Here is a 23334-nt window from a genome sequence, read left to right as displayed (position 1 = left end):
TCTCAAACTGTCAGATAAATTAACAAAAGGACAACCTCTTTAGCAAAGCATGTTTAGTTTTCAAAACAATGGTGTTGCCTAAGGCAGGTTGAGCAAACGGGCCCTGGGCAGAGCAGAACCTGTTCACCTCTGCCACCCCACTGGATGAGGAGGAGGCTACCCACAAGGACATTGCATCAACAGCATTTCTGTACAAGGTGGGGACTGTCACGTCCAGATCACCACAACAGCCCCAACATCCACAACAGTTCATGGCCTTGCCCTCTGCTTCAGTTCTGGTCATCTATCGTCAGCGGTAAAACAGATTACTGTGCAATCAACCTACAAATGTAACAACATGTGGTGCCTACTTTTACAAATTTCTCCAAATTATTCTCTGAGTTGCAATAATCTGTATTATCTTTAATGATAAAGTAATGACTGAACAAGATCTAACATCTCTAACTGGACATTTATTCATTTTTAATTTACACTGAAAAGATATTTTTTTTAACAATCATGTGTCAAAGCAAATGGATTTGAATATTAACACAACTTCTCATTTAATGTTGTTAATTTCTGTGGGCTCAAATGACATAAATTATTTCATTCTTGAAGTTTCCTGGTATCGACTGATTCTGCCTTTCTTCATAGGCTTTGAAATTTTGCAGTAAAAACTGACTGGCTTATGTTTAAATTCTTGCTTTGAAAAAGGTGCACAGGAAAGGCAAATTCTGGTTGAAGCTGTATTTGATTCTGGACTTACTCTTAGGGCTAAACATACCACAACTATTATCTAGGATAATAAAATTTGGGTTGTAATTAAATAATAAACAAGAGTTTTTGAAGTACTGATAAACTTTCAACTCATTTAAGTATAAATACTTCTGCTATGTATTTTCTGAAGTATTTTTTCCTCCAAATGAGGTGTTATCCTGTTGATATCTATAATTTATTTATACGACCTAGAACGTAAATAATCCAAAGATGGCAGCTAGACATGTGACATTTTATTTCCACTTGCTAAATATATAAAGATACTTACTTGCAACAAGGTTCACGCCTTCAGAAGAATTGCTGTAGGAAACAAAAACATCTGTAAAAGCCTTGCCTAGTAAGACATATAGATGATAATGAGTTAAGCAGTTTGGTATGTGAACACCAAGACCATTTATAATCAGCAGCTGCATTACAAGCTCTCTGTGAAATTAGTACAAGAGGGCTACAACTGGGACTTAGAGGCCCAACGCAGAGGTGGTTGGAAGCCTTGTCCTCCTACTCTGAGTGTTATTGAGGGGGAGAAACAAGAGAACCACATCAAACAGCTTTACTGCTTGCACAACTTTGTCCATATTACCTGCAGCAAATACCTTTAGTTTCTTCACTGGAGTGCCTGCTCACACCATCTTTGTTTCTCTTGCTAAATAAGTGACAAAAAGCTAACATATACATAAAATACAATGAAATTGAGTTTAATTGCTAAGTAGCCAAGAACAAGCCAGACTCTCTGGAGCTGTACAAGCAAAAATTAGCTTTGCTTCCTTAAGCATAGAAGTTTCCATCTGAGCAAGAGCAGCTCCCTGTCCCGCTAAGGGACAGAACAGGGCAGGGAACAGGGCTGGAAGACACAAGTCCCCAAGTTGTGCTGTTGCCGGAGGGCTGACGTGTTTCTGAAGAAACTGCCCTAACTGCTCTGTCTCTACCAGCAGCAAATGTCCCCTCACACGTTGCACCACCTCCTTCACAGCAATAGCAGCAATTATCCTGGTCTTCCAGTGCTCTGGCAGCCATCAGGGAAGGCAGTGCCCACTCTTCTGCCAGCATCCACTGTCCTGCAGACCTGCCAAGGCACCTAGAGATGACTATAATAAACAATGCCTCCCTGAGATATTGGTTTGGGTGAATAGACATTTGGAAGTGTTCCAAGAAAGTGTGTATTATTTTCACTACTTTAAATTTAAATAATGGAGGAAAAGGTTTCTGACATTTGTGAACGTTTTTTCACAAAACTAGTGACGAGACATTTTGTTCCAGCAGATGGGCTCTTCTGTGCCCTAAGAATGAGTATAGCAGAGAGATTTGAAATCTTTCATTGCATTTGCATTGGCAGACAAACCACTAAAACTTGAGTTCCTTTTGAAAGGATTAAAAGGTAAAAGGATGTCTTTTGTAACTTGTAAACTTGTAAAATTTTTGCTTTACCCATTGGGAAATCTTGTGGAAAAACAGAAAGCCTCCTCTCCCCACCCACCTGCTTTACATGAAACATGAAGCTTACCTAAGCTTTTTCTTGTGAAGTTCATAGATTTTGTACAGAACCAGTAGTAAAGCAATTGATGTCAGAACAATCAAGAATGCTAAGAATATAATCAGGGCTCTAGAATTATCTAGCAACAGAAAAAAGAATACATTTATTATTTCTTGAAAGCATAATTAATGGAATTTCAAAATTACATTTTTTTCCTTTTTTAAAAAGATCTGTATATTTCCTAGAATCAAGACACACTGACTTTTTTGTGAAAAAAATAATTAAATAGTTTTCAGATTTTAGTGTAAGTTTGTTATTCCAAAGTGCCAAAAACTTTTAAGCTCACAGAAAAGGAAGGAACTTCATTTCTTCATTAGTAAAACTGTCACTTAAACTCTCTACGTCCATTGTCACAATGCTACAACTCACTCATTGGTTCGGCATTACCGCACCTGCCTCCCGCTCTGTGTGAGCGGTACACCTGAGCGGAGCTCTCAGCTGCTCCTCATCTGGGAGCTGGAACCCCGGACAAGTCACAGATGTTCAGTTCCTGAAATGCAGGCTCTGAACACAGGGAAACACTCCTGAAGTGAACACTTTAATTTAGAGACATGAATTTCTAGTTGCATTCAAATGTTTCCTGAAGAAACCACAGCTGTGTAATAATTCTGAATTACAGTCAATGACTTGTCAACACGATCTGTTACATTAATGCTGCATGAGGATATTGTTTTTTTCAAATGCAGATCAACTATTTACTATAAAAGGCAGTTTGGATTTTTAGTTAGGAGCAATTGTAGTGGAAGTCACAGTTTACACTATTACTCTATGCTATGCTGAAGTCAATAAGTAAAAATGCTGTATATCTTTACTTACATCTGGTTTTTATACTCTTCTTTACTGGCTGCCCTCTATGTTCTCCATTAAACACCAAGATCTGCATGCAGTGGGTGAGAATAGAGAAGATATAACAAGTAAAATTTTCTGCATAAAATTTTTTATAAAGCAAAACACAATGGATATTCTAAATACATCCATCTATTTTCAACAGATCAACCTCACTGACGGCAGGATCTGCTGTCTATCTTTTTATAGCCATTTATAGTGCAGCTCAGGTTTCTGCTGAAGTTACAGCAAGATCTAGATGCAAAAATATGCAGATGACTGGAAAAAAAAGTTAGTGAAATAGAAGACATTTTACAAAATCAGACCTATCTCAAGAAAAAATCAAATTTATCTCTTATCAAAATAAAATCTCTCAACTCTGAAAAATAACCATGCAATACATAATAAACCATCATTATTTTATTTCCTTCAACAGTAAATATACAAATAGCCAACTGAATTGGATATTTTTAATACAAGTTCCTATATGGGAAGTAATTCATAGAAGTTTAAATTATAGAAGCCAAAATAAATATTTTTAAAAGATGCTTTCTTGCAACGTTAAATTTTGGATACTTTAACTGGTATTAAAATACTGACTTTGTTTAGATGTGTTTATACTTCAAAGTACATTTTACATTTATCCAATCCTTAATCGAAATTCCTGTCAGATCCAATAGTCAGCTTGAAGTTTGTACGTCAAATATTTCACTTTTCTGATGAAGCAAAATCAATCTTATCATTAAACTAAAGACTTAATGCTAAACAGTGGATAATATTAACACGACTGAAAAATAGCTATTTTAATAGTAATATTCTCCAGCTGCAAATCCTCCAAAAGGGGAGGAGAAGGACTTCCAGCACCATTGCTGACTGCAGACCAAGTTCTTCCTGAGCCTGCCTTCCCCCTAAGGGACACCTCTCCTGAAGGCTCAAAGGACTGTGCCCCAGCTCCCTCCCTCTGCTCTAAAAGGACGATGTGTTCAGGGGGTTGGTGGTTTCTGAATTCTGCAGCTGGAAAGAAAGCAACGGCAGGTGGTACCACCCAGAGGAGCAGCAGAGGTGGCAGAGAAAACAAGGAAGAAGCTTCTCAAATAGCAAAAGCCAGGAACCTAGTGCAGCAGTTGGGGTCAAAACCTCACTAAACCAACAAAGTATATTGGGTAGGTGCCTGGGTACTCTCTGAACAATTCAGTGTGCACACGGAAAGGAGTTGTGACATCCGCCAGCTCTCACAGGTGATCTGTTTTTCTCTGCAGCCTTCCATAACTTGACCCAGAATTCTTTCATTACTAGTTAAGTCCATAAGGCTTTCTCTGTTTTTCCAGTAAGAACTGGGCAAAATAAGTTTGAAGCAGAAGCAAGGGCTTAAAGCCAAGCAGATGCCAGTTTCTTCCGTGTGGCAAGCATTTTCGGCTCCTACAGGACCTCACTTTTATTTTCCAAATACAAACCTTTCTGAGTAGAATTTGTGGTCTTGGGCCAACACCTAGTACAACGCAAGTTGTACTGCATTTCCTCAGGAGACACATACAAGAGAGGAAAAGATTGTGGGAAAGGAATGAAAATGGTTCCTAAAAGTAAGAAAACTCCATCATTCCTACTGGTTACTTACTTACCTAAACTTTACTGAGAGGAGCTATCAGAATATAAAAAACATTCCTACTGGCCACATTAAGGGGATCAGGCAAAACCATTGGCTTTACAAGCAACAAATGCCAAAAGGGTGAAATGCCTGAAAGAAGAGAAAATAGCAGGAGGCCTTCAGGAGAGGGAAGCTTGTAAAGAAAGGATGATATATTTTGCAAGGAAACAAGGACAGGCTTGTAACAGGCTGATGTAAGGACATGAGAAAGGATCTGAACTGCTCTACACTAACTAGTCCCTGAAGCATCAAAAATCTTCACAGCAAAAAATTCTGAACAATTTATTTCTGAGCAATTATCTCAAGATTTAAATCCCGTATTTATTCTCTGATTGAAATGACAGTCACATATTCATTTAATGAAATTGTTGGAAACACTAAAATATTGGTTATACTTCAGAAACTGTTTTAAAACTTAGAGAAAACCCAAATTTCTCTCTGTCCAATGTACACACAATCCATTGAGCTTGTATTTCTCATGTTGTCAGAACCTACGTGGAATAGCACATAAGGGATTGATCAATAGGCTGGACACATAGCATTTTATTTCCGAAGTAACAGCTACTTCTTTACATCTGTGGCCTACAGATCCATAGATTAACTCCTCTGCCACCATATTTGCCTTTTTTCCTAAAATCAAATATAATATGATTAAACAATGAAAATACAGCAATATTTTATGTATTGAATTTAATAAGCCTACTTACCGTAAATGTATAGTTTGTCAAATACATGAGATTTTCTTTTTTAAAATCACAACGATTGTCGCTTCTGTCTTTTGTTCCATCATTTTCCCAAGTTAATTCAAATATTTTTTTTTCTCCATACACTTGTTGACTTTTGCACTTTATTTGGACAGCATTATCAGCTGTCAATGTTGCATTAACATCAGTCACTTGCTCTGGTTCTGTTCACAAAAGAAGCGTTACTGGTTCTATTCTCATGATTTCAAACCAAACATTTCAACAGCTGTATGTCTTCATGTCTATTTGTTATCTTCACTCTTAACAATTTCATTTTCTTCCTTAAACATTTCAGTCCCAATTTAACCAGATAAATAAAATCAATTTTGAGTTAACCATAGGCTTATCTGAATGGAAAAGTTGTGAAGGGGAACTGAAAAGGCTGGGATATTCAGAGCTTTTCTGACAGTCAGGCTGCAAAGATAATATGATGGCAAGTCTGTTGCGACTGACATGAGTTTCTCATTTGAGGAACATGGGACAACAGACAAGATGGGAACAAACAGTATTCTGTGTGAGTCTATGTCTCAAAACTTCTGTAAATGAAATTTTCTACCAGGAGTTACTATTATATTTTAGTATTTGGAATAGCATCCTTTTGCTTAAAGTCTCACATTACCTTAAAGCTGGCCTAACTTTTAACTTTTTAATGACAAGGAATCTGTTAAATCTAATCTGTATTTTCCAACTCTAATTTTTTACGTTGTAGAAAATGGGTTTCAGACTGGGGGCACAGCCCAAGGGACCTCTCATTGAGAGCTTATAAAACTTTTCATCAAGTAAATAAACTTCTGCATAAGGCAGCTCCATTAGCCACATTTCAGTAGAACACCACCGTGGAAATATTCCTCAAAATCACTTCCATTTGCAAGCTAGCATATTAAAAAAAAACAAAAAAAAAAACCCCAACCAAACAAAAATCCCACACACACACACAAAAAAAAAAAAGGCAGTTGCTTTTTCCTTCTGATGAAGAGCTAAGATGTGTGAGGCTTTATGAGCAGATCGAATGTCCCGGGTGGGGAGTGGCAGGATATTTGGCTTGGCTGTGTGGTTATAACATATCTGCTCATTTTTATCCACATGACAGATTCGTTAGATTCCTATTCAGCATATTACTGAGAGAGCTGTGACAAGGAGAGAGTGAATATTTCCGGAAGCAATGTGTTTGTTGAAGATGAGAAAACGTCTTATAAAATGTAGGGTGTTCTCTCCTTCTAAGGAGTTGTGCTCTACTGATACAGTCTCTTGTTCAAGAAGCCATAAAACTCTTCCATTATGTTCTTGATCATGTTATCTACTCTTGTAACAGTTGGAGAGGGTTTAATAAATACCATTAATTCATGAAGACAAGCAACTTGCTATTTTCCTCAAAAAGTTAGGGAACCAATGTTGTTTTCCAGAGCTATAAATTTATATTGTGGACTGGAGTCTACACCTGAGTTATTAAAATATAAGTGGTCCCCAGAAAGTGGGGGCTACAAAATATAACATGCTCAAACTAGATTATCATAGAGAGAAATGATTGCGCTCAAATTAGGGCTGTCTAAAAGACTTTTTCAGTATCTGTTACAGTTAAGTCTCCAATGAAATGGTTTACATTACCAATCAATTCATTTATCAGATTTATTTTTTTCTGCTAGGGCTTTAGGTGATAATTTTGATCCCTGCATTCTTTCAATGATAAACTAAAATTTGTCAGCTCAATGAGTAATAGGGAGATTCTAATGCTTTTGTGGATTGTCTATAAAACTGGTTACAAAACCTCTCTATATTCTGCATATTCCACAGAGGAATAGGATTCAAATTTAAAACAATAGTCTGCCAGAAGTCCATGTACTTCCCAAAGCTCTACAGAAACACATTTAATAAAAACAGCAGTCAGATTTAATGTTCTTATATGCCTATTTCTACATACTTTTCAGGAGTGCTAAAAGCAACAAAATATTTAATTATTCCTGTTGGGGTGGGGGGAGGGAGAGGGATCACCACTTTATCACTAGATCACCAGCACAAGACTAATATTTTATGTTTCACTAAAAAAATATTAAAATATTTTGCTTATTCAGTGAAATTAAAGGAAGTATTAATTGAGGATCTTACCAGGTATAAATAAATTTTCCCTATAGCTGTACCTCTATATTAGCTGAGCCTGGAGGTGGTGGAACCAGAGCTAAAATGTATTGGAAGAAACTAGATAAACATGGGGGTGTGTGCGTGTGTGTGTGTGTGTGTTGGTGGTTTTGTGATATTATTTTTTTTTCTCAAAGAAGTAATTAAAACAGTACAGGGCTCCACACCTAAAGATTAAAAGGGGGAAAAACCCACCACCCCAACAACAGAAAGCAATGTGTCTCCATTACGCCTTGTCTCTATCAGGAAAATATCTGCAGTGTGGTAGTTTTGGGGGGAGCGGGTCAGCTTTTCTTCTAGTTCTATTAATTGAACACGCGTGGCAAACAAAGAACCGGGACCAGGAGGGTAAGCTTTTGAAAGTACAGCCCCAAAAAGGTGCAGAGACCTTTCTGACAGCACACAGGTTGGCATACATTTGGCTTTAACCTAATGTGGAATCTTAGAAGCCGACTGTGTATGGGCATACCCGAACTGCCCAAAACGTGGTACAGGCATCACTGTCGGTGCAGGCTGGATAATGCAGGTCTGCTTTGAGCAAACAGGCAACGACAGAACAGACAGCACATTCTGCACATCCTTGTAGCTTTCATGCCACAAACAAAACAAAATGAAAGTTTTTCATTCTTTTTGCTTAATTTGAATCTTTTTTTTTAGATTGAGACATAATGCTTCCTAAAATTTTATCAAGAATTTCAAATTAATGCAGATTTTTTAAAAGAAAATCTAGTATATATAACAAGAATACTAACATGAAATGCATAATTACAAATAGATTAACATTAAGTAATGAAAAAAGAAACACTAATGATATGTCAATAAAATTCTTTTAACGTTAATCAGTTTCTTGGCTAATAGTAATAACATGTATGAAATACAATGAAGTACAATAGAAGGTACATATTCCCTGTATTAGTATCAGCATAACAGTTAGCAAACAGGAGACTTACCTGCTGATTTTGTTCTAAAGCTACATCTTCCAGGTTTTCCCATAATTCTTCCATTATTACTGTATTTGCTGTTTGTATATGGAGTCACAGATACAGAACCTAAGCTATAAGGTTCTAATTTTTGGCAAATAAAGTTAGTCATGTTGTCAAGTTCTTTCTCTTTAAGAAAAAATGAAAAATAAAATTAATTAATGAAATTAATGACATTGATGTTAGGAGCACAGTAAGTTTTACACTTCATCAGAGCTACCTGAAGCCACCATCTGTTTTGATTACCTTATACTTACTTGGTTTATCTTCCTTACTAAGGCTAAGTGAAGGCTCAGGAAGAGAAAGAAATATATTCCCCAATCAAAAAGATAGAAAGTTGAGGGTTTGTTCTGTTTTGGTTTTTACTTTCTCAGGATGTCATTTACATAGCTGTAATTGAAAACTAACATAAAAAGAGAGGCTGACACTTTCTTCTGTGTTCAGCCTGGGAAAGGGTTAGGAGGCAGATGTCAAAAGGCACCGAGCACTGGGCAACTCTATTCTGGCACGATGAGAGAGAGAGATGTGCGCTTTTGGTAAGGGCAAGCAGGACAGAAAGGAACTGCACCAGAAGCAACATGAGCGAAGCTATTGCCCACACTGCAGCTGGGGGGGGCTTTGGTCTGGGGAACTGGAGAGCAACGGCTGCTCTGTGCTGCCTTTGGGCTGCCCCAGACATCACCTCCCCACACCCCGGCACACAAACGCAGCCTCCTACGCTGGCCAAACCAGACCAGCCACAGAAGCTGGTGCATGGGGCTGCCACCCTTCTTAGCAGGGGTCAAATGTGGGGCATGGAGAATGGGAGATGATTTGCATATGGGGGGCACAGGAGCATGACAGCCTTCGGTTACTGTGGCAGTCCAGGTTTACAGAACGTGCAGTATGTGAACAGAAAGGATTAATTAACCCAGGAGTAGCTTAAAGCTGACATATATGTCTTAGAATCATGTATTAGGCTATTCATTTTCAAAACTTCATTTTCAAGTCCTTGTTTAGAAGAAAAGATCACACACTTGGAAAACATAGTCCCAGTATAATGGACACAAACGTACCCACCTAAATGTAAGGTGGCCTAAAACATCTGAAAGGAGTCACCATTTAGTAGAAGACAACCACCTGGCATTATCTGTCTAAACATGTATATTCTCACTGCCATACTTAGGACCCCTGACTTTTTCATACTCAGAAGGTAGGTCCCTGTCTTCTCAGAGAATATATTAACCAGCTACAGTAGCATTTCTTGAGACGAGAGCACACCATGCTACAAACTGATCAGGCAACCGATGATCTTGTCATAACTTAATACAAGAAGCATGAGAACTGAAGGGTGACAGAATTGTGTCCTGAAATGCTAAACTGAATAACCACATGGTTCAACTGGTACAACCTCCAAGGAAAGAAATCTGAACATTTGTACCCCACCCCACCCCAAAAAGAAATATTGTATGCACAATTTGAAGAGATTCCAATATGGTTTGACAATGCACCGTACTTGGTGGTCTGTAAATATTAAAACATGCAATGGATCACTCAATACTGAAGGAGTATATACTTACCTACATCATTGCATATCACAATATAGCCATGTATAGGACCCTTTGAAGTGTCACTAGGTTTCTTCCATGTAACTGTTGCACTTCTGGCATCACAAACTACTGTAAGGTTCTCTGGTGCTTCTGGAGCTGTTGTAAAAGAAAAATAATGGGGAGAGTAGTAAATGTTTGAAAGAAAATGCAAAATATTCCTCTTTTTACCTACTTTAATTAAATGAAATTTCACTGGATACTAAAGCAATATACCAATGTAATATTTTTCTTAGTCTCTTTTGTTCAAAGAAATTACACATAAGTATAAACTGAGTATATGTAAAAGCACCTGTCATGGTTTAACCCCGGCTGGTAATTAAGTACCACACAGCCACTTGCTCACTCCAGAGGAAGGGGGAGGGGAGTTGGAAAGGAATATAAAACTTGAGGGCTGAGATAAGAACAATTTAATAATTGAAATATAATAAAAATGAAAGAACAATAATAACAACAATGACAATAACAGTTATAATAAAAAGCAGGAGGGAAAGAATAAAATCCAGAGGGAAAGGAAGAAAGGAACACACAGCGCACAAGGCAACTGCTCGCCACCCCCCTGACCGGCACATCCCATGGTATGGAATGTATGCAATGCCTCTGGTCTGGTCTGGTCAGCTGGCCTGGCTGTGTCCCCTCCCCCGTTCCTTGTGCCCCCCCAGGCCGGTTTGCTAAGGAGGCCTGAGGAGCTGAAAAGTCTCACATCAAATCACATCAAAGCCACAGCACAGGCTCCACTAGCTCCTAAGAACTTAACTCCGTCCCACCTGAAACCAGGACAGCATCATATTAGAGCAATTTCAAAAATTAAATTAATTCAGGACAAGGTGAATACATCAATACCCTATATTACTAAAATTGTCCAACATTTCCAAATGTTATATATTGGTTTGATTTCTTTATAATTTTAAAAAAAAAACTTTAAATGTCTGACCTGCATTTTTATTTGCAGGTTACTTGATCTAGGTTGATTTCCTTTTTACTTCAGAAAAAAAACCTAAGCTACTTCCAAGGATGATGCTTTGGAAGAACACATCATTTTATCTGGAGACATTATTTGCAATTATGCTATCACATATTTTTCAAATCAAGAACTTAGCGTTTGTTTTTGACAAAGCCTGCACTTTTAGGTCTGGTTTTGGTTTTTTTTTTCATTCACAGTTCCTTACATTTGGCTATGTTCTCACCCTCAAAAAAAAAAATCACCATCTCTGAGAGAAGGAGAGGAAGGCATCAGACTGGAAGACTGGGACTGAGGCTGGAGAGGGAAAGGCAGACTGTGCCTGCAGCCAAAGAACAACCACAAGGGCAGGAGACAAGGCGGGAAGAGCTGGACAAGAACCTGAGAGTAGCTGAGCATGCTGCTCAAAATGTATGTTCAACCCCAGGAAACGGAGATCGTGGGATTCATAGTAGCGGTTTCCAGAAAGAAGTGAAACATAAAGGAAAAATAAGCATTACACTTACCACCATAATCTGTTGTTATGTTGAAGGTTTGGCTGGAAACATTCTTTTCAAAAAATTGTATGGTACCAGTGCAGCTGTACTGATGGTTGGGTAATAAACCATCCAGCTCTGTACAATTTTGGTTTAGTTCTGTAATGTCTGATAAACCTGTAGACAAAAAAAGAGCTTTATCAATATTTTTCACAATTCCAAAAGTACATGGTACCATTTTAACTAGGATTTTCTCTACCATATTTATTTAATACAATTTGTAACAAACTATCATAGATAGTATTCCAAACAGAAGAGCATTCAATGTAATCCAAACACTAGGGTTTAAGTTCTTTTATACTAACTTAGTTTGCATAGATCTTTAATTTTCATCAGTAAAGCTCATATGATTTGACTTTCTTAGAAAACAGTTTTCCCACCAAAATCAAAACATTTCATGGGAGTCTGGCAGAACCCTGGTGTGGCTTCTTAACTCTTCAGCTCCCTAAAACATGCAATCCCCAGCCCCAAGCATTTATCAAACATTTTTTCTGGGACACATAAGGACATCCAGAATCCATATCTTCCCCACCACACTAGGCGCCTTTCATCAAGCAGATCTTCAGGCTGGCCGGCTCAAAGGGCAGCAAACCTGGATTCTTGCCATCCAGGAGCCTGCAAAGCCAGCTGCCCAGTAGTCTGCAAGGGATCAGCTCACAGCAGACCCACAGACTGCAGGATTCCCAGTCTCTCAGCTCCCCTTCAGACCATCAAGCGGAACCTCAAAATCTCCAGAAGTCTGCAGTTTGTGAAGCTGGTAAGCTCATGAGCTCTCTGGGTTTGAACTTTCCCCAGACCTGCAGTGCCTGGGGACCATAGTCCCCAGCCTGGTGATCCCAGAAATTCTGAGCAGCCTTTCCCTCAAACTTGTACAATTAATTTAAATCTGCCAGTCTCTCATTGAAAGACAAGATCAACATTGCTTTTTAAAATAAAGAAATAAATTTTAAAAAACTTTTTTAAATACCTTAGAGGTGTCTTACCTTTGCAGCTAACAGTCACATTAGCACAGGCAGAGTTTTCCCAACATAATTTTGCAGATGTGCTGGTTTCATTCTCAACTTTGAAAGCATTATTGCTGCTCTCTGAAAAGGTTTAATATTATATGTGACTGTGACATTGGCTATATTGATTCTTTAAATAGCAATTTTTTCTTTTACATTTGTGGACTTGTTCTACAATATGAAGATACAATTGGCACAGAATAACATACAAAGAATTTAAGAAGGGATGGAAAGTAAAAATTGAAAAAGCCTACAAAGCTTTTTTTACAAACCTAAAGACGCTGCTGGTATTAAAATATTAAATGAAACTTTTAATCCAACAATCTCTTTAGTGAACAAAATGTCCAGTATAAATAGTAGCTTTCAAGTGCTGGCTGGTCTTGCTATTGCTAACCATGCTGTATATTGCTAATTTAGTTAAACTTCCCTTTTCTCCTTTACAACAAGAAAATTATATTTTTTTACACCCTCCTTTAAGAAAATACTGAGATGTTTTAAGATGCAGCTTCAAAATATCTTGCAAACCAAGCACAAAGTATGAAAATCTTCTGAGTCTTTGAAAAAAGACAACAATAGACAGACTAAGTAATCCAGGAAAGATAAATTGCTGTATGTAGAAAAGGAAAAGAGAAAAGGGAAAGAGAAAAAAGGGAAAGAAAAGGAGAGTGGAGAGGGGAGAGGGAAAGGAACTACTAAAACCCTTCTACCCTTCTATACCTACCAGGTGGAACAATAAGATATTCGTCTGCACAATTTTTAACTCTAACTGTATATCTCATGCATCTCTGAAGTTTTACTGTATAAGTACTGGAATCCACACGAAAGTTCTTATACCCCAAAATAACATATTCTCTGTTTTTTCTGAGATTTTTCAGTGTAACTTTAGCCATGTTCTTGTCATCTTCTACACGTGTTATAATGTACTTCATATCTAAAATAAAAAAGAGCAAACAATGATTTTATGCCAAATTTTAAACCCATTAAAAGTTTTATCGCACCCCTAGTGCCATATATGTTTTAAGAATCAAAAAATGCAGCAAAATTAACTGCTCCATATTCTTTATTTTTATTTTTTACTTTAAACAGTTGTTAGGTCAAAACAGAAAATTCCCTTAGGAAAAAAAACACCCTTTAAAATAATTCTCTATGTAGGAAAGTTAAAGAATTAAAAAGATGAGAATTCCAGAACCAGATTTGCTTTAATTTCAAATGTTATTTCAAAATGGAATACTTTGTTTTGTCACATTGAATCATTTGCTTGAACAGAGATTTCAAATTTTCTTATTCAAAGCATTTCACAACCATCTAGTAAATAATGGCTATAGTTTGTCCTGACAATTAGAAAGGAGAGGTCTCTAATTCTGAAGAGAGATAAACCAATGCATAAACTTTAGTTTTACTTTAGTTATGAATTGCGGTTTGCAGCATGTGATTATCAGCATGATGGGGAAAAATTAGAGAGTGCCTAGTGGAAGGAAGGCAGATCTCTTCTGCAGCCATGATATCAACAGCATAGTGCAAGGCAACTTAACAGAACTGTAAATGAAGATGAGAAGACCCCAAATGTTTATAACTTTATTCCTACTCATCCAGAACTGGAAGACAGTTTATAAAATAACCTGAGATGCTAACTGGTCAGTTTTCCTTTTTTTCTGTATTTGAGTTTACTGATTTGGTCAAATGTCAGCACTGTGGAATAGGAAAGGGTTTGGTTCTTACCACAAGGTTCTTCAGTTGTCACTATGGGAGGCTCTACAAGAAAAGAATACAAAACAAAATGAAGGTGTAGCTCAGCAGGTTTGGCTTTTGTTTTTCACAGAGCATTGGAGGAGGGTGGCTGATACTGGCCAAGACTCTTCATTCATTAAATTCAATACAAGTAATTGTAATAGTATTCCACTCACATTTGAAAAGGGAAGAAAACATCCACTACACATAACCTCATTTTTAAACTATTTATTTTAGGGATCATGTGTCTTTCATCATTTTCCAATGACATCACTGACTACAAATCAAACTGGTTGTTAATAACTTTTCTGCATAAAAAGTTACACAAGAGTATTCCAAAATCACACATTCTCATAGCAGTATGATAAGCTGTAGCAATTTCCCAGGATACGTAGGCTGTGCAAAGGCTAACTGAACAGTATCTGATGTCACTAAAGAAACGAAATTTACCTACTTTTTGCACAGTTACTCTTACCTTTGGAAAGAGATTTATGCAACAGTACAAATCATTTTACAACTATTTTTACAGTGAAATGCCCAAAAGAAATTAAGAGTTGGTTTTTAGAAAATCTGTATGGAAGCTTGAGTAAAGAACTTCATCCTGAAAACAAATGCTTAAAATATACTATAGTATAAGTATTACCAAAAGAGACTGATATTTATTTTCTTTCATAGAAGACAGGCCCTAGATTTGCATCCTTCCAGACTGGGAGTCATCTGGCTGAGTAGTGCTCTTGAGAGGGTAAACTGAGAAGGGCCAGGGGAGAGTTACCAAGACGGTTAGGGGCAGACGACCCACAAGTAAAAGCTAAACTCAGCTTGTCAAAGAACTGACAGCAGCTTACAGCTGCTTGAAGGGCAGTTACAAAGACAGTAAGAGTCCAACTCCTAGATGTACTTTGCCCAAGCACACACATATAGTTTTACTGACCCGAGTAATTCCTTACAGCCCAATTGCAATAATAATATGCGTAAACATTTGCAACATTAGATCCCAAGAAAATGTTAATGCAAAGTGAAACAAAAGGTGAGCCACCAGAAAACAGAGAAGCACACAGATCTTGGATGTATTCATACTGTTTTGCTGCTTGGGCAAATTTCTGTGAATATCAAAAGGAGTACTGACACAGTAGTTGACAGACTTCCCCTGCTTACTATGGCACTGTGTGGAAATAATTTCTATTTTTCACTTGCTTGACAAGTAGCAAATCTGGTATCTTTAATATCACTCATAAAGTATTAATAAGATTCCTAAAAAAACCCCTTAAGTTTAATGCAGTTGTATGCCTAATTTGTATGCCTAAGTTTGATAAGAGAAATTCAGAACAAATTCCCTCATTCTAACACATTTTCTGTGCTTGCAGCATCATAATTGCGATAACTGTGTGCAAGTTTGTCACCTATTGTGTGAGTGGGGATGATCCCAGTGTTTGCTGGCATGCTGACTGGTGAGATGGTGCTGTGCAAAGATGTTGAATTGTAATCATCTGTAAGGAAATAAACAACATATCAGCATTAAAAGTAAAATTCATTATTTCATATGGCTGTGTCATCAGAAATGTCTTACACTATTGCATTATTTTATTTTCTTCTGGGTTTTTTGTAATTTAGAGAAGAGTGCTGAAATAAAAATCATGTTAACATACCCAATAAACCAGAAAATGAGTATTTGGCTAGAAAACAAATTTTGGGGGCGTAAACCACGTAGTAAGGAATTTTGCAATGTACGAGGACAAAGTTTTGGTCATTATTTAGGCATAATCCAGGATGAAGTCAACATAAAAATGGCATTAATAATTGTCAACTGGGAAAAACTTAAACATTTTTCTACAGTCTTATAGTAAAATGCAGTAATGAACAGTGCTTGCGCTTTTTCAGAAGAAAACATCCAGTAGTGTGCGCTGGCCAGATCGCATACCTTGCTTACTGTATTACTTACTATATCTTAGTATTTCTCTCCCTGCTTATAAACCACTGACAGGTTTCTGTATTCTCTTTTAGATCCATTCCTAGTGCTCTTGCTTTGGCAACAGCATTGTTGACAGCAGCTGGAATTTTGATACTATTGTGATGTCTACAAGACTTAGCCATCAGATACCAGATTCTGGAAATAATTCTGGTATTGTCACTACACCAAATTGCAGATACCTTTTCTATTTGATGAACCATAAGCTGGAAAAGGCTACCCTGAGGCTGAACTGCTGAGCTTTCCCCTACAGTTCAGAGAGCAGCAAGTGGTGTCTAAAGGAAGATGGCAAACCTGATGAAGCATTCTCGAAGGCAATGGAAGCGCGTGTGGTGAGGGCAGCAGTGGTGCGTGCTGGGTTGCTGAGTCCCGTGGCAGGGACAGAGCCTGCATGCGTGGAGAAGTATGTGCTGTCTGCAGGAAAGGCACCTGTAGCGAGAGGTACAGCAGTTTCGTTAACGCTTCGGAGGCTACCTGGTCAAGGAAGGACACAAAGCTGCACACACCACAGGACTGGGCTGGGGTGCTCTCGTACTGGGGCACTGTGAGCTCCTTAGTCAGCAAAGGCACACCAAACACTCCAGGTGCCGGGGGGGTCCAACAGGGGTCAGCTGAACATCCAGTAAGTATAATCTTTTTTGGCACTGACTGTACCTCTTTTTTAAATGTTGTGGTTTAAAATATACTCAAATTCATGACTCAAAACCAGATTTGTCCAATATTCCTGCCTCTTAAGACAGTGTATTTCATTTCGTTGGGCTAAATGAAAAGGCAATACACACTCTGTGAGATAATGGCACACAGGAAAAGGAGAGAAGAAATGATCAGAAAAAAAATCAGTGCAGGTCTGTAATGTAAATTAAAAGTTGCTTACCAGGTGTAGTCGTTGCTGACTCAACTCCTTAGAAAGAGAGAGAGAGAGAGAGAAAGTGTAAGTTAAACTTCAAGGAATTAAACACAAGCATATATGCCAAAAATATAGACAGAAACATTCCTTCCCCTTAACCATCCGTGGAGCTTTCCCCGGGGAATTATACATTCTGAAGTCATATTTAGTGGCATGTAGCAACAACCAGACCCCCAAAATATAAAGCCATACATGATACGTGGACTGATAGTGTCCACATTAAAAATAATTTTTCCTTGAGCCAGGAGTCTATGCTGTGCAGCCTGAGGGGTGGAGACAGCAGCAGGAGGGCTGTGGTGCTGCCAGTTCACTGAAACAGATGAGCAGCAACGCTGTGGTCCTGAATTCACTGTTACCTTCAGCGGTGCCTGCAGGTGAGAGTGATGTGGAGTGTGCAGGTGGAGGTGACATAAGGGAGGGAGAGCTGGTGTTTGCCAGATTTTCATCTCCTGCTGCACAGTGAGGAAAAAATACCAGGTGAGCAATGCATGAAAGTGAGAAACTCGTTGCAAACAGAAAGGCTAACAGCTGCTCTGAATTTTTTAGCAATAGAACAAGCGGTAATGGTTTTCAACTAAAAGAGGGTAGATTTATATAAAATATTAGGAAGAAATTCTTTACTGTGAGGGTGGTGAGACACTGGAACAAGTTGCCCAGAGAAGCTGTAGATGCCCCATCCCCGCAAGTGTTCAGGGCCAGGCTGGATGGGGCTTTGAGCAACCTGGTCTAGTGGAAGGTGTCCCTGCTCATGGCAGGGGAGTTGGAACTAGATGATCTTTAAGGTCCCTTCCAACCCACAAACCATTCTATGATGATTCTTTGATAATGTTGAATTGTTTCTGCCTCTGGCAAAAAAGAACAAATTCACGTTGCTCTCCGATTCCTACCCAGGCTGTGCAACACATACACTTGGCTTTATTGCAAGAGCCTGGCTTGCAGTTAGGTCTGCAAGACCACTAATTCCAAATTCCCACTGATTTGATTGGGATGCCTTTGTGGCAAAGAGATTTGATCATCCTTTAGCAAGGTGTCAGAGATGCACTGACTTCAGGTATTTGAAAACACAGCTGAAAGAGGCGAATTGGTGTGCAACTTGCAAAAAGCCCAGACGGATTGAGGTGATTTTGTTTCATGTTGTTGACCCAGGAACATCCCTCTTCCCACAGTCATCAGATCCTGCTATGGTGCCTGAGGAGCTCTGCATGAATTGCAGGAAAGTGCCACTGTGACAGCTCAGCATCAAACTCTCATCTAAGAGCTCAGGAGGAAGGGGTGTCCATAAGGAAAACATGAACTCAAAACAGCAGCCTGTTATAGCTTGAATTCTGATTGCTTTCTTCGAAAAACACGTTTTAAATCCACACCTTTGATTTAATTAAAATAAAAACCTAAATATGTCCTCATCCCATTAACAAATGTTGTTAGAATATAATTAACCTCAGTCAACACACATCACCAGATGGCTTTAAGAGTGATGTGGTTAACCAATGTATGATAGAAGTAGATGCCAGTTCAGCTAAAACAGAAAAGAAGCAATATGGTGGTCCTGAATTCACCATTACCTTCAGCAGTGCCTGGAGGTGAGAGTGATGTGGAGCGTGCAGGTGAAAGTGACACAGGGGAGGGAGAGCTGGCAGTTGCCAGATTTTCATCTCCTCCTGCACAGTAGGGAAAAGATATCATCAGTGAGCAATGCATGAAGGTGAGAAGTTCATCTAGAGTAGACAAAGGGAAATGGTTTGTATGGCTTTCTGCGAGCCATGCTTTTCAGAACATATTTGACTGGGGGATACTTAAAATTTTTCATGTTTATCAATATATTTTGCAATACCAAAAGCTAAAACCCTCAAATTATTTTGCATCATCACAGAGCAGTGTATAGAAGTAGTATCAACAAATAGAAGGTGACGTTTTCCTGAACGAAGACCAATTTTATTGCTAAGAAGAGACATCACCACTAATTCTGTTGTCACGAAAAATCCTGTCTATAATTCTCGCCACACAAGGGCTGCAAAGCCAAGCCTCAGCGTTCCTGAAAGTCGTTTACTTTCTCTAATATTAATTTATAAATGGCAGCACCCTTCCTGGACCATCCTGCTGATGTTTAAGAATCTCTCCAAATAACTCTTATCTTCAGGTTATAAAATAACTCTTGACTTGAGCTGGGAGCCAGGAACTTTTCACAACTATAAAACAAGCCTCACTTTTACACTCTGCTTTGAAATCCTGACCCAAAACATTTTGTGTTTATGTAATGTAAAATTTCTGTTGCTAGAGACAAAAAATAGATGGCAATGGCTGGAACCATAAGTTTGTCCTCATCGCTATATTCTTTACTCATTTTGAGGATTAGAAGCTTCCATTCTGACATGAGAATCCTGAAATCATCCCGAAAGTATGCGTATTCCCTCAAGACATCTCTCTCTAACAGGCCGATATGCTTTCAGCAAGGAACAAACCCACTTGGTCAGGAATTCCTTGCTGTGACTGTCCACAAACTGTCATCTGCCCATCTGGGTCTTCCTTTCTCTCCCTTTTTCTACTACTTTCCTGAATTTTGGGGTTGTTTTGTTTTGTTGGGTTTTTTTTGCCATTTGTGTTTTTCAGATACTGCTTTACTGTTTATAATTTCTCTGTTATTTCATCTTCCCTATGTGGTACTTCACAACTGTTGTAGCTCTACACTTTTGAAAATAAACTCCTTCAAACTTTAAAGCAAAAATCCAGGTTTATGTGAAAAACTGCAATACTTATGAAGGATACGTGTTCTATTGCCCTGTTCATGTACCAGCATCAAACCCACATATCTCACCTCTGACACAGAAGCTCAACACGGGCAGATCTCCTGGGACTCCAGGATTTTCTCCTTATCGACCCAACAAGCAGCAGCACATGTTGGCTGCTCAATAGCCACCATGGATTCTGCACCCCGTACAGACAGTTCAGACGACCAACAATAACCATTAATAAAACACAACCAGTGATGACAGTCACCTGTGGAGAGTGAGCAATTTCTTTATGCTCAGAAGTGTCATGAAATGTGTATAAGCCATAATATAAAAATGAATGTAAACAAAAACTAAAATCTTGTAAATACTTTTATAGTGAACAGTTGAATTTGTTGTGGACTGTACATTATTCAAGATCTCTTTCTACAAATTAAAATTTGGAAAAAGCCAATAGTCTGGTATTTTAAAGAAAAAGTATCAATGAAACTAAAATGAAGTTCAGCTAAAATTAGTAATGCAGAGCTACCTACTTCATTCATTATAGAAGTAGGGAGAGATGTTGCCTAAAATCTGGTCCATGAGGTGAGGATAAGGGCCTGCCTATAGTTTTTCTGAAATCATATGAAACTGTCAAAATAAAACTGTTCTTAATTGTAAAAATATAATCTGTAAAAAATGTAGTAGACTGACAACAGTCTGAATAACTTAATAACTGAATAAATGGCTTAGAAGCCACAATGTTAACAGCTCTAGTCTATATATCCTGAAACACAGAACCACATTTACTTTTCTAGAGCTACAGAATTGGCAGATGAAGCTTCCCAACCTGAGAGATGTTACAGACAAGAAGAAAAATGCAGACAATTTTTTGAATTATTGATGTATCTCCAGCATCTGCAATTAACAGTAAGGACTGGAACATTTATTGACAGCAATTGTCTAATCTAACTGTATACATTAGACTGCCAAGGAACCTTGTAAAATCTAACATGTATATTCATTCATATTTGCCACGAGCAATCAACTTTACATGCATCTTCATGTTTTTTTAAACTCAGTGTTTGAAAGCTGGTCACTCTAAGTTCCATGACATGATTTTTCTTTCTTCAACTGGCTTATGAACTGAAGAATCAATTATTCCCCCTCCTTCCCAAATCTTACTTTGGTTCAGCTCATTAAACATACCTTAAGTCAAAAATTAACTTTCTGTGAGCATCTATACAGATCATCCTTCACTTAAACAACTGTTTCCAAGAGAAGAATAAAAGGAATTGCAGAGAAAGTCCTAAATGAAACTCTGATCAGAGATTAATGAAACATTTAGAAATACTTTTCAAGCTATTTACTGATCTCTAATTCAAACATGATGAAGACAAAAATATATACTTCAAGATTCCCTCTTCCAAATGAAGGAAGATACAAGCAAAAGAGGGTTCATAAGACTGTCACAGTGTTGAATTTCTCGTTGCCTCACTCACTCCCTTAAGATTCCTGTGAAAGTCCTTTTCCCCATCTTCTTTCTTGCAAAGTTAGGAATAATGCTACTAGCTTAAATACAGCATGAAGTTTATTAGCTCACTCACGGTGACAGATGCTAAATGTTACACACAATCATAGAACTCGAGGTTGGAAGTGACCTCAAGAGATCGTCTAGTCCAACTGCCCTACTCAGACCAGCGTCAAGAGTAGATCACTTCTTAAAACAGGAGGTTTTTTCCCAGGCTTGCCCTTTTTTCCCTCCAAATAAGTACTGGAGTTTTTACAGAATTTCATGGCAGTTTTATGTCCTTCTAAGCATTTTAGAGGTCTCCTGCTCTTCTATGATTCTATTTTATTTTATGATTTATTACAGCAATGGAATAGGATGCAGTTGAGAAGAATTCAATAGGTGGCACTAGAACACTACAAACCCCTCCCAAACAGCAAAGCAGATACATTGCCCCATATAAATGGAAGGGGAACAGAGGATCCCAACACACCCGACTGTGTTACTCCAATATTAATAGGCATATTGGTGCACTTAATTTACTTTTCCCAATACATCCCACAGGTAACAATTATGTCTCGGCTAATCTTGGGTTACCAAAGTTAACCTCAAAGTCAAAACTGTCTGCTCACTGCTCATGTTTATACTCTAAAAGATAACTCTGGAATTTTGAGAGCTGAAATCTAGTATCATTAACATTTAATAGGGATGTCCAGCCCCCAGAAAACATGCCATGCAGTATGAAAGCCTGATGATTACAAAACTAAGCAAGTTGCTCTGGGTTTAAACAGGAACTATCCCAAACCTTTTCTCAAATCTTAAATTACATCCAGTGATAAGACATTTTTAAGATAGTATGGGTATGATAGGCTCAGATAGCCCAAGCAGAAGGATTGAAGTATACAAAAAGTTTCTACTACTGAAGGAACTTTTCTAAGCTTCCCTTTCCCTTCTCTTGATTTTGCCACCAGTTGGTTCCTGCTGACTTACCCAAAAGATTTGCAACCCATCAGTAACGTTTGAGCAGATCCGGCCTTAGTCGGGTGCCCTACAAAAAGGTCCAGCCAGCACACCCCACGGGCAGGCAGGAGCCCGGCTAATCACTGCTGTTCCCTTTGCTCTCTGGCTACCAGCTGGCAGACAGTGCAGCTGCTGCCTGGAAAAAAGGTTTGAGAGGGAATGACAGGCTGTCGACGTAATACACTTGAAATGGGTGAGCTCCTGAAAGCTCAAAGACACTCAGGCCCTGGGAGTGAAACATAGGACTACCGTATTTTGAAGAACCCTTTCAATGTTCATCAAGAACAGCAAACACAAAAACTGTGAAAGAAACCAGGTCACAGAAGAGCCAAACGCTTCAAAGCCTGAGAGCAGCAGGCTGTATGGGTCACATTGGAGGTACGGGAGCTGCTCTGTCGCCGATGCAGTAGTGATGGCGCTCACTGCAGTGAGCTGTGCTTGCACCTGTGTAAGAAGTTACAGCTCACTGCTGTCCTTCGGGAAAGACAGAATAAAGTGGAAAAGTTTTCCTCTTGGCAGGACCAAATGACTCAACAGAAGGCAGCTCAGAACTAGAATACTGTGTCTCAAAGAAGTCCAGAGCCTGATCTTCTTGAGCAGAAGGAGGTACCAGCACACGGTTCCTGTGCACGTGTTACTAAAGGGAGCTCCAGCTTATCCATACTGTTGAATCTGCCTTAAGAGCCTAAAAGCACTATCATGTTTATACAGGAAAAAATACATTAGCTGATGACAAGAAATGTGCCTTTTAGCTCAGTTGTGCTGTTGAAGTTGCACAGTGGGTAAAATAGACCCAGT

At 38.5% G+C, this 23334-nt stretch overlaps 1 protein-coding gene across 10 annotated transcripts in view; it reads right to left on the bottom strand.

Moving 5' to 3' along the window:
- The window catches only part of PTPRC (protein tyrosine phosphatase receptor type C), a 70654-nt gene that overhangs the window by 13618 nt on the left and 33702 nt on the right, over nucleotides 1–23334 (bottom strand). The window contains exons 3-17 of one of the 10 annotated variants that reach the window (XM_037404311.1): nucleotides 18864–18959; nucleotides 17658–17753; nucleotides 17269–17295; nucleotides 16689–16823; nucleotides 15829–15915; nucleotides 14420–14452; nucleotides 13422–13631; nucleotides 12680–12781; nucleotides 11667–11813; nucleotides 10173–10298; nucleotides 8584–8742; nucleotides 5465–5664; nucleotides 3104–3164; nucleotides 2258–2366; nucleotides 1025–1056 (exon numbers count right to left, since the gene is read on the bottom strand). In XM_037404311.1, the coding sequence (XP_037260208.1) occupies nucleotides 1025–1056; nucleotides 2258–2366; nucleotides 3104–3164; nucleotides 5465–5664; nucleotides 8584–8742; nucleotides 10173–10298; nucleotides 11667–11813; nucleotides 12680–12781; nucleotides 13422–13631; nucleotides 14420–14452; nucleotides 15829–15915; nucleotides 16689–16823; nucleotides 17269–17295; nucleotides 17658–17753; nucleotides 18864–18959 (1620 nt within the window). The remainder of the gene's footprint in view (nucleotides 1–1024; nucleotides 1057–2257; nucleotides 2367–3103; nucleotides 3165–5464; nucleotides 5665–8583; nucleotides 8743–10172; nucleotides 10299–11666; nucleotides 11814–12679; nucleotides 12782–13421; nucleotides 13632–14419; nucleotides 14453–15828; nucleotides 15916–16688; nucleotides 16824–17268; nucleotides 17296–17657; nucleotides 17754–18863; nucleotides 18960–23334) is intronic. The other 9 variants (XM_037404314.1, XM_037404313.1, XM_037404312.1 and 6 more) reach the window with 9 other exon arrangements.

Source organism: Falco rusticolus, chromosome 11 (assembly GCF_015220075.1).
Source record: "Falco rusticolus isolate bFalRus1 chromosome 11, bFalRus1.pri, whole genome shotgun sequence".
Classification (NCBI taxonomy): domain Eukaryota; kingdom Metazoa; phylum Chordata; class Aves; order Falconiformes; family Falconidae; genus Falco; species Falco rusticolus.
This window is presented reverse-complemented; position numbering and strand designations above follow the sequence as displayed.